Source organism: Periplaneta americana, chromosome 4 (genome assembly GCF_040183065.1).
Source record: "Periplaneta americana isolate PAMFEO1 chromosome 4, P.americana_PAMFEO1_priV1, whole genome shotgun sequence".
NCBI classification, from domain to species: domain Eukaryota; kingdom Metazoa; phylum Arthropoda; class Insecta; order Blattodea; family Blattidae; genus Periplaneta; species Periplaneta americana.
Window position 1 is genome coordinate 69,921,952 of NC_091120.1, and position 12,223 is coordinate 69,934,174.

Genomic DNA, 12,223 nt, shown 5'->3' on the forward strand with positions numbered 1-12,223 from the left:
AAATTTATTCTTTATTTTGTATTCTTCTCCTTTTTCTTCTTCTGCTTTCTACTTATCTAAAGTGCGGTTGAACTCCCGATCATGAGCGTTTGTTCATACGGGGGTAAATTCTTGAAAATATATTTCTGTTGTATGTATATAATAGTTTTTTAATATATCTTTGTTTCTATTACATTTAATATGTATTTTGTGGTTTTCTTATTGTAATAAATGTATATTTAAATTTGAATAAACATAAATATTTAAAATTCATTTAAATTTAAAATTAATTTATGGATTCAGCACCCTCAGATTAATAAAGATCAGCTGTTACTATGCAGTCAGCAAAATTGACGTAGACCAGTATAATAGAACCTCGTAACGTCGAAATATCTTTAGAAAAAACTCACAGTGATTACGTATATGTAACATTCTGCCCATCAGCAGCAGAGGAAGTCGCTTTCGACACAGGCGAGGAGATACGTACTTGTAAGACAAAGAGCTGCACAATCCTATGTAGAAAGCGTACAGAAACTGTCAGATTTAATGTATAAAAGCGAAGACATGCAGAAGAACAGGCAGAAGCATCACGTTGCTGATCCACACACATACATACAGCAACATGAGGCTCTCAGTAAGTACCAACTAACATTATAAAAGTTACATATCAAAGAACCAAAAGACGCAAAAAGTAATATTGTTAAATCGAATTGTGTAATATTATATACAATTTTTTTGTAAATCTTCACTATATATCCTGTTTCATTAACATCACTAACGATTACTTTATTAATTATTTTACACTGAATGATATTTTTTACTTTCCCAAACAGCTCTCTTTTCTCGCACTATTCGTCTCTCTATATAATTATATATTTCTTTTGTTAGCTTCTCAGCTTGCTGAATGTGTTATTGCACGTGCATTGGAAAACAAGAATGGAAATGACTACACAGGGTGATTCACGAGGATTTACCGTCCTTTACGGAGCTTATTTCTGAAGATATTTTGAGCAAAAAATGTCATATAATCATAGTTCCTATTCTCAATATTTTCAGAGTTACACTAACTTAAAGTTGTTTGTAAAATACGGTTGTTCTTTAGTTTGAAGGTAAAAGAATAATACAAATAGAGAATGAACCATTCAGAAGTATCATTTCTTTAATTAGCAAGTTTATGAAGCTAAAAGTGTGCTGTGAACTCCTTAGTTGCTTCGTATAGACATATTTTTTTCTATTTTTAACTATAAAATTACATTATGCTTACGCACTTACCATAAAAATTATTACAAATCACACCACTTCCACCGAATTAATTATTTGCAGTTCAATTTTGCATCCTAATTTACAGTTTCGGAGAATTTACAACACATTTTAAAAAATGTCGCCGTCCGCTTGAGTACACTTGGCCGCACGCTTGTGAACGGCACTCGTCGCGCTACGTAACTGCATACGGCTATCTTTGATTTCCGTAGCGCTCGCGCTGGCTGCTGACTGCACGCTGACCAAGATCACGTGTTCACAGCAATTCGTTCCAATAACGAAACGTAACTCTATAATATTGAGAATAGGACCCATGTTTATATAACATTTTTTGCTCAGAATGTCTTCGGAAATAAGCTCCGTAGAAGACGGTAAATCCTCGTGAATCACTCTGTATAATTAGATTAAGAGTATTAGATACAAACAACAAATTATGAAAGATGCGTGTACAATTTTTAACAATGTATCACTCAAAATGTAGAAAGCTTACATAAATTTGTAACACAGATTTCAATACGTGTAAAAAGGAAAAAGGGGACGGCACTTTTGCAAACATTTACGAAAGAGGTGCTGGACCAATTTGTGAAACTTTGAAAATTACCTTAAGGGTCTAAAACCCTTCAAGAGTGTCCATAGAAGTAATCATATTTCTTGTAAGATACACTCCACTGTTGGTTGTTGTATGCATGTGCGTTTATAAATCTATCTGTATTTTATATATCGCTGCATAAGTTTCAATAATTGTTTTTACGTAAGTTGTATTTTCGACGAGGGCAGACTGAACCGATAACAGCCATTTCTATACATTTAGCCAGTCAGCATAGACTTAAAATAGACAGAGTAATTAAAAACTTACTTAAATGTGACCTATGTGTAATTATTGACAGCTAAAAATTTAGAAAAAAATGGATAGTTCGAAAAATTGTGATATATGTTTTGATTGTACAACTTGGCAAGAAGTGTTGCCAAGCTTTTGGGGTTATGAATTAATTCGTGAGTGAAGTGATAGGAATTAAACATTTATAAATTGTCCCACCTAATCTTCCTCTTCTAAGTGACGAGAAACTTGTTTTACAAACTGTTAGAACTGCGTTAAACATGATGATATGCAGTACATGATTGACCTAATAAATTGATATTCTGTTGTAGTACTCTAAAGAGAATGTCAGGTATTTACATGGAGAATCCTCGGTCTTATCTCGCCATCGCCAATTCCATCGACGCTAAATAACTTAGTAGTTGTTACAGCGTCGTTAAATAAGTAAACTAAAAATAAACGATTGTGAAAAGTGTGCAAGAATAAAAAGTCGATATTAAATATTCCGACCTTCAGTTTCTAAGGCAGTGACGTATTACACCTAACCATTCCGTGTACACCTCTGAGCCTTTTGGAACAGAAAGAAAATCCTGTTGCAGCTTTTCGCAAATCGCTTAAAAAAAACTAAGAGAACCGCTTCATTAATAGATCGTGTGTTTTTTCGCATACAGCCTGTAATTTTATTCGAAAGTAACCCATACCGTACATAATCACAAGGTCATTGAGGTCTAATCTGTTATTATTCATTATTTTTATTATATAATTGAATAATAAAACTGCATAAAACTCTGAGTAGAATCTGCCGTTTAGTTGTTTAATATTTATTTTATTCGAAATTTAAGAAATCCGTGCTTAAATATGATGTTCTTAAAGCAATAATGTAATACACAAGTCATTAAGAAGAGAATTAAAGTTTCACAAATTCCATTCGGGTAAAGAATTGTGGCCTTTAATTATGCACTGAGACTTAAAATCATCAACATTCAAGAACAAATTTTGAGTACTACCATAAATTCAAAATTCTAAGGGCCACGTGTTCTGTTTGGCCCTATATGACTGGTTATCCCGAGCAACTTATGCAAGAGAACTGGAGATCTTTCAGGTATTGAGCAATATTACCATGGTGGTGGAAAATGAGAGCTGTTCCTAAACGTTTGTATTGTATTTATTTACATTCTATGGTATTCGTACATCACTTAACAGCTAGAATATGGAACATATAAAAAAATCATAATAGTACTACAAAGTCCTAATTCATAGTCACAGCCTAGTTAAAATATATACAGGAAGATTTTGCAATAAACTAGTGCAGTACAAGAGTTAAGTATTGATACCTAATACAAGACAGAAATATTCATGCAGTGTTGCTGAATGTCATAAATTTACCTACAGAATAGATGCGTGAGAAATTAGGTATTTCTATAATTTGGCCCTAAGTAATCTTATGTTTTGAGTTTGATTTTTCATATCTACAGGGAGGCTATTAAAAGTTGTTATTGCCATATAACACATTTCTTTTTGATAGCATAACAGATTTGCCAATGCAGTATGAAAGTCATTTTTGACGAGTATTTATACTACTAACTGTTGAATTAGTTACAAAGTTTTCACGTATTCATAGGAGGAACTTTAGTAATGAAAAAATACACTGACAAACTATGGGCATTACTTGACATAGCTAGACTCAAGGCAGGTCCAGCAGAGACAGTTATTCATCATCATCATCATCATCATCATTACACGTTTTAGACCTATGCGGGGATGTAGAACTCACAGACAGAGGGCTGGAAGCATGGGGAAAGCATTAGTTTCCTTTCCACAGTCCACGGGCGTTGAATGACTTCTCCGTGACTCGTGTACAACCACGTGGATTACAACAAACTAGTGATCACGGAAAAAATGACTAAAGTATTTACAACCACAATAATTATAACAATAAACTGTTCACAAATGAGGCAACGTGTTTTGTGATTATTTTGGATACAGAAGTATTCATTTTCTCCATTGCTCTATAAACTAGTACCTATACTGTCCGACCGATATTGCTTCGAATTCCACCTCTAGACAGTGAATACAAATCTTCTTTACCTTGTCATATGGATGACGCGTGGCCTTAAGGAAAGGGATGAATGACGTATTTCGCTTCTGACTTATGCTACAATTGGAGCGCAGTTCTGCATCGCTGACCTAGTGATATGTTACGGTCTCTATCCATCGCTTTTTAGGTCTTCCTAAATTCCTACGATATTTTGGAACGTATGACAGGATTCCTTTAGGCAAGCGAGTGGCAACATGTTCTTTCCAGTTTAGCCTATAGTAAATTATGTGTTGAATAATTGAGTATATTTTTAATTCTTTGAGTACATCCGCATTCATTCTGTGGTCAAGTTTGAAATAACTAGCAGCTCTTCTCAGTAACATCATTTCCGCTGCTGTAAATCTTTCTTCATCTGCATTCCTGCTAGTCCACGCTTCGCTACCTTAAGTAAGGATTGGTCATGCAAGAGTTTAGTAGATTATAAGTCTAGTGTGTCTTTGCACTTCAGAAGGTTTGATAACTTAATTGATTACGCCTATGATCTCCAAGAATTTAGGAATGTTGTGCTTCATATCTTCTTCAACAAATTAAAATGATAACCGAGGTAATTGCATTAATTCACTCGTTCTATCAATTTGTTATTTATACAGATTTTACTATGAACTGATTTTGTACCTAAAAACGCGATTATTTTAGTTCCCTATGTTGAAATTATCATATTAAATTACCAGGCAGTATTTTCTAATTATGTATAGTACACTGGAGTTCAGATTCTGTTGTTACATTAATAATTTGATCGTCTGTGAATAATAACAATGTAATGAGGTAACAATTTCGTTAAAGTCTAATTCCATAGTGATAGTCTTGTACCCATGGGTGAATGCTCTGAATAATTTTCTATTTTATATACCGTACCGTACATCTGTAAAAAATTGCAATGTTGTATAACATTTTTCAGCGTTTATTGTAATGTTTCCCATTATATTTCCTAGAAGTGTCGTGTGTTATAGAGTGGAAAACTTAATAAATATAATAATATAAATTATACAAAATAGTTACATAAGCCTTGAGTCTCTGTCCTATAAAGGACGCTATTCTTTTCATATCTAGACTTCTTCTCACTAACAAAGTTAGTAATATTATTTATTACAAAATCTACAATACACAACCAAATAAAATTGCATTAATGTAATCTAATCTGTACGTCCTTCCAGATCTGCACCGTCCTGCTGATAGCAGCGTCCTTAGTTCTGGCTGAAGACCAGAAGAAGGACAAGAAGACTGAAAAGAGAGGACTCCACGATCTGGGTTACGGAGGCGGAGACTTCGGACACGGAGGTCTGTCTTTGGGAGATCATGGAGGTCTGTCTTTTGGAGGCCACGAAGGTCTATCTCTTGGAGGCCACGGTCTATCCCTTGGAGGCCACGAAGGTCTATCTCTTGGAGGTCACGGAGGAGGACTGTCACTAGGAGAAGGCCATTCTTTCGGAGGCGGTAGCTTTGGTGGCGGTGAATCCCATCACGACGCCCATGTTAAGTCTATCACCATCACAAAGGAAGTCAAAGTCCCTATTCCTCACCCTTACCCAGTCCACGTAGAGAAGAAAGTTCCATTCCCTGTCAAGGTCCCTGTCCCCGTACATGTCGACAAGCCTTACCCAGTTCATGTACCAAACCCATACCCAGTGTATGTTGAGAAGAAGGTACCTTACCCTGTAGATAAGCCAGTTCCCTACCCAGTGAAAGTACCAGTCAAGGTCCCTGTTCCTGTACCACACCCTGTCCACGTCCCAAAGCCCTACCCCGTAAAGGTCCCTGTTCCCCATCCTTATCCCGTGAAAGTTCCAGTGATTGTAGAGAAGAAGGTGCCAGTTTTCATCAAGGGTCATGATGGAGGCTTTGGTGGCGGTGTGGAAGGTCATGGAGATTTCAGTGGAAGTCTAGGAGGTCATGGAGATTTCGGAGGAAGTCTAGGAGGTCATGGAGATTTCGGTGGAAGTCTGGGAGGTCATGGAGGATTCGACATCAGTGGACATCATTAGCCAACGCTATCGCAGGACTGTGCAGACTCTTCGTAACTTTCACATCATCCTGTGATTTCGTTAGAGTTTAGCATTAGTGCTTCTCTTTGATCGTTAAATTCCTACGCAATACTTCTGTCATCAAAATTCATCATCATTAAATTGTGCCCATAATTTTTTACTGATGAATGTTATACTTTTGTAAAGTAAATGAAAATAAATAAATTGATGCAAGTTATTTCTTTAATATTACATCTGTGTTCCTAATCCCAATTTTTTAGCAATGCCTACAACTCATTCTGCATTTCTATTTATAATCTATTTAGAAGGGAAAAAATTTTCATCTCCTGAAGTTTCACAGCTTTAATAGTTACCAAACATTTCTAGAAAAGGGTTCCATACTTAACAAAATTCATGTCATTGTTAAGATTTATGGAACACAAAATATGAAAATCAATATGTGTATCTACACCGCTATTCCTTTAACGAATATGTTTTAAGAAACATTTCGAGATCAAATCCAGATCCCTTCATTCGGATCGGAGATAGCCACAAGAGTGGAAAATGCTGTGAATTAATATTAATATAATTAAGTTCTTAGGTATGAAAGTAATAATTATTTAGTGAACTATCTTACAGAAAATCATATTATTCGAGATTTTCCTTCATTGTTGACAGTATGCAACCATCTCCTAATGGCTTAATTCCATCTTTTAACTTGTGAGGCATTAAGTTACATAATGCTATATATCTAGATCTTGTTGATATATGATATATTTGATGTCAACATTTACATCCATGTAATGAGAACCTCATAATTTCCTATCCGGTGCCACAATTACTTTCATTACGGATATACCTTTTGTAGACGCTCTCATAATTTAACTTTCGACCCCATTTCAATTGATCAATATTCCCACCTTTATAACCTAACAACTTAATTTGGATCATTCAAAATTGACACTTGTACGACTCTTCTTGATTTCCAGTTCACTTATATCGAACATACACTGTTTCTAATACTTGTTACTACAACATACTACACAATTGCCCAATATGTTCGTTATTATGTATGTTTCTTGTGTATATTCGCTTTTCGATCTCAATAATTTTCTACATATTATACTTCGCTCCCTAGCTAGCCTCCCCCGCCATACTCCTCACCTATTTTCATTATCTTTATCGTTTTACTTAACTTCCTATTACACTCCTCTAATTAATTCAGAATTGACACTTTTATCGCTCCGTTCATATATCATATATCATATCTAGATCTTGTTACAATTACTGACGAATTTATGACGAAATTATGTCATCGGCAGAAAAATATATTACATGAATGTTCACTTTTTCAACTACAATCTCTATGTAGTCTTGTTTAATATTGGCTTGTGTCAAATGTCACTGATTTCTGTGACTATCTTACAAACAGCTCGCTTTTTCTTTTACTAATGACGGTTAGCGATAACACAAATCGTTGTATACACGACCCGGTTGTTAAGAATATATTTCGGCGTCAAAGCTTTACCATTCCAATAAAGATTCGAGTTGAAATTTAATAGGAATACGTTAAGGATAAATTGAAATTTTCTTCAAAAATCAGCTGTACTATAAATAAATTAGTTCCTTCAACACAGAACATCGCACAGTGGGCTAAATGAGCATTTTATGGCGCAAAAATACTATTTTCCATCATAGATAATTTAGCCTATGGCCTGATTTATCATAATTTGTTGTTATAAAACCAAATTATGATTAAAGTTTATGGAAACCATCCTTAGTGTCTTTCTGTGTTTATTCTGTTCAAACAAAGTGAGAAAATAGTTTACAGTGAATCTCGCGCGGCCCAGCTGCTTGTAAACAGCAGTGCTTGTTCTTGAGTTACGTAGTTTTGTGTTGCTATTTTGGATAACATATCAATGGATAATGAAGATGGAGGTTCTATGCATTTTCAGTTTTTTAGACTTGACGTACGATAAATAATACATCTTCATTACACAACTTTTAACGCTATATCACTTCGTAATATGTATTATATATCTTTCGCGTGTTAAATAGGCCTATTACAGTAAATGGTTAACTAGTTTCAGCTTGTTATTGGCCATATTCAGAACTGGTTGGTGTTTGTGTAGTGTAATGTGTAGTCAAAGTGTGTGTGTGTGTGTGTGTTCTGCAATTGAGTTGAGTGTTGAGAATTTCGTTTGGATGTGTTTTTGTGTTTATCTTCTTCTCACGCTAACATACGAAAACAAAAACCAACCAGTTCTAAAGATGGCCAATAACAGGCTGAAACTAGTTAACCGGGTACTGTAATATTTAACACGCGAAATATATAATACATATTCCGAATGCGATAAATAAACCATATTAGGCATATTTATATATAACACCCTTTCCGGTGCTTTTAAAATAGTCTACTTATTTGCGAGCGAATTCAAATTCCAACTTGAGTTATAAAAATGTACTGTAAAGTGGGGCTACTTGGATATCATTTTAGCACACTTTTCTATGTAAAATATGGGACTTTTATATCAGAGTGATTATTAAAAAATATACACTACATTGCACCTACTTGGCCTACAAGATTACATAGCTGATATCATTGGAAAATATCTTTCAGAAACTTAAACAAAACAAATTTTATTAGGTGTCCAAATAGCATCGGTTTTGGGGTTACTTGGAATATTTATGTATATGATATAATATTTTAAAGGAAAAGTAAGGTTTATTAAACTTGCAATGATTTTCACAAAATTTTAATGGAAAAATATGATTTATTGAAATTTGATTTATTATCACAAATTCTTTATTAAAAAATTACAAGTGACCTTAACAATAATCTGATTAAAAGAACAAATAAGTAATAGTAAAAATAGCCACCACTCCCAAAGTTTCTGCAATAACTTCCTCTTCTGTGTTATTTATAACAGTTGGATGTTCAACAAGTTTCGGATTCTTGCCAAGTATCTTCCGTACCAACTCGCCCAAGGTACTTCAAATTTTTCTGTTGCCCCCTTCTTGAACATCCCTTCCTTAACTGTCTCTATCCCTTTTTCCATATCTCTTTTTTTCATAATTGATGTAGGGTTTTGACCATGGGGTCTTTTCATAAGTTCGCACTATTTTTAATCATTAACTATCTGTAACAATGGAAAATAAAACACAATAATAAAAAGGGTAACTACAAACGTAGATATTAAATACTATAATGTCTCAACATGTCATGTTGTGTCCAAGTAGCCCCGCGGTGGTCAAGTAGCCCCACTTCACGGTACCCATTTCAACGCATTACAGCCAAGCTTTTCGGTTAGTACACATGTAATTGGTGCTATAGGTTTTATTCACATCTGTTCATGTCATTGAGAGATATTTAATATTTTTAAGTGGCGTGTCTAGGGTGACACACTCGAAGCTCTTTGAAGTTTTGAAAAATTCAGGCAGAGTACAGTCCTCAGCACGACAGATACAACAAAAATTTATATTTATTGTGGGAAAAAATCCCTTACCTTTCCACGGTCTCTAAGTCATCAAAAGTAAGGTTAAATCTAATTTTTCCAATTTTTAACTTCGCAAGTTTGAAAAGAAGTTGGCGTAAAAATCAACAGACCAGCAACAAACTAATTCCGTATATTTCCATTTCTTCCAGTCACATTTCGTCCTGCAGATTATTATGTAATCAACTTGGCCCACGGAAAAGTTTTATATCTGAAAATATATTTAATTAGTCCTCTCATTAAGGAACGTGGTTTGCTGATGTTTAAGAACAGGCCTATAAATCGATATAAAGGACGTGGTTTACTGAAGTAGATGGCGTAGATGGTTTGCTGATGTAGATGGCGTATATATAATAAATGGATACAAGGAACGTGGTTTGCTGATGTTTACGAACAGGCCTGTAAATCGATATAAGGGACGTAGTTTGCTAAAGTAGATGGCGTAGATGGTTTGCTGATGTAGATGGTATATATCTAGTAAATGAAGAGTCCACTGCAAGAATACTAGATGTCACTTTCTTGTCGAAAATGAACCATGACTGTCAATGCACAGCTTAAGACATATAGAATATACATACAGAGTTATATGGCATTAACACTGATAGTCATTGTCCAGTAATGATCAGAAAATCACAGTTAAGCTTTGAGCGCTAAGCATTTCAAACTTTCAATTGCTTCTCCTGCAAAATGTATTCCAAATGACATCCATCATTCTTGCAGTGGACTCTTCAAATGGATACAAGGAACGTGGTTTACTGATGTTTACGAACAGGTCTATAAATCTATATAAGGGACGTGTTTTGCTGGAATAGATGGCGTAGATGGTTTGCCGATGTAGATGGCGTATACATAATAAATGGATACAAGGAACGTCGTTTGCTGATATTTACGAACAGGCCTATAAATCGATATAAGGGACGTGGTTTGCTGAAGTATATGGCGTAGATGGTTTGCTGATGTAGTGGTGTATGTCTAATAAATAGATACAAGGAACGTGGTTTCCTGATGTTTACGAACAGGCCTATAAATCTATATAACGGACGTGGTTTGCTGAAGTAGATGGCGTAGGTGGTTTGCTGATGTGGATGGCGTATATCTAATAAATGGATACAAGGAACGTGGTTTGCTGATGTTTAGGCCTATGTTTGATATAGATGGTGCATATGTAACAGGTCACTACAGCCAACCGAATCAGCCACATTGCAAGTACCCCAGATCAGAATGCAGTGTAGTACAGTGAGGTGCATCGGTGAATTTGAAATATATAGAAAGTCAGTAAGACAAATTTAAATTAATTTATTTAGAGCATATAGGTTTGCAGTGAAAACAGTGAACAAGAATGGATCGAAGCGGTGGCGATGTGTAAATAAAATATGTGCGGGAGAACTTACAATAGATATTGGAGATTGAGTTTTGATATTACTATACATTCCTGTGCAACTGATGTACTAGTAAAAGTAGAAAAGTGCAGATTGCAATATAAGAAACGAGCGAGAGAAGAATATTAACTTCAATACCAAAAATATATTAAGAAGAATTTTCCGGTGTCATCAATGCAGGACTGGATACTGTTGTGAGTATGCCTAGTTTTACTAATATAAGATCTTCACTAAATCGGCAACGATACACCGCTTTGCCTAAACAGCGTGAGGACATAATTCCAGTTGATTTAATTTAAGCAAAGGTTTCATGCACATTGACGATAGTGAAAAAGACATAATATTAATTTTTGCTTTTATTCTGGAGTACAAGCTCTCTAGAGAATCGTGAATACTTTGGAGACGGAGACATTCAATAATTGTTGCAGATAATTTAATCAGTTATATTCCATACATATTACGACGAAGTGGACAGAAATGACTAGAAGCGTTTGAAATATAGATTTGGAGAAGGATGGAGCGTGTGAAATGGACATACAGAATAAGAAACAAAGTTGTGTTGGAAAGAGTGGGTGAAGAATGAATGATGCTGAACCTAATCAGGAAGAGGAAAAAAAAATTGTCTGGGTCACTGGTTCAGAAGAATCTGCCTTCTGAAGGATTCACTGGAAGGAATGGTGAACGGGAGAAGAGTTGGGGGCAGAAGAAGATATCAAATGACAAAGCACATTAAGATGTATGGATCATATGCAGGAAGGCAGAAAATAGAAGAGCCTGGCGAATGCTGAGTTTGCAGTGAAACACTTGAGTAGAGAAGGTTTGTGCGTGACGTCAAAGCGTGGCGGATGGACCGGAAATGGCACGACCTTGAGGTAGGTCACGTACGCGTAGGCCTTGAGGTAGGTCACGTACGGTGGTGTAGGTAAGTGACCTTGAGGTAGGTCACGTACGCGTTGGTGTAGGTCAGTGACTTGAGGTAGGTCAGGGTGCACGTACCCCGCCGGAAGCGGATCCCCGCCTGCATGCACATCAATTAACAAGAAGACATGTTGACACATGTCGTGACAGGATGTGAACATACACCTACCAAATACGTGACTAATAGCAATGGAGGGGGTCACCCCTGGCGGATATATAAAGGCGTGAAAATCCAGAAATAATCGAGAAAAAATGGCTTACTTGTGTGAAGTGTGCGGCCTCCAGATCACGTTCCGCACCAACCTCTTGCGACATAT

At 35.6% G+C, this 12,223-nt stretch overlaps 1 protein-coding gene across 1 annotated transcript; it reads left to right on the forward strand.

The window, feature by feature from the left end:
* The first annotated feature begins 488 nt into the window (after positions 1 to 488).
* LOC138697878 (uncharacterized) lies at positions 489 to 6,344 on the forward strand. Its single transcript, XM_069823462.1, has 2 exons — positions 489 to 613; positions 5,309 to 6,344. Exons 1-2 carry the CDS (start codon positions 602 to 604, stop codon positions 6,134 to 6,136), a joined length of 840 nt encoding a protein of 279 aa, XP_069679563.1. The 5' UTR covers positions 489 to 601; the 3' UTR covers positions 6,137 to 6,344.
* The last annotated feature ends 5,879 nt before the right edge of the window (positions 6,345 to 12,223 follow it).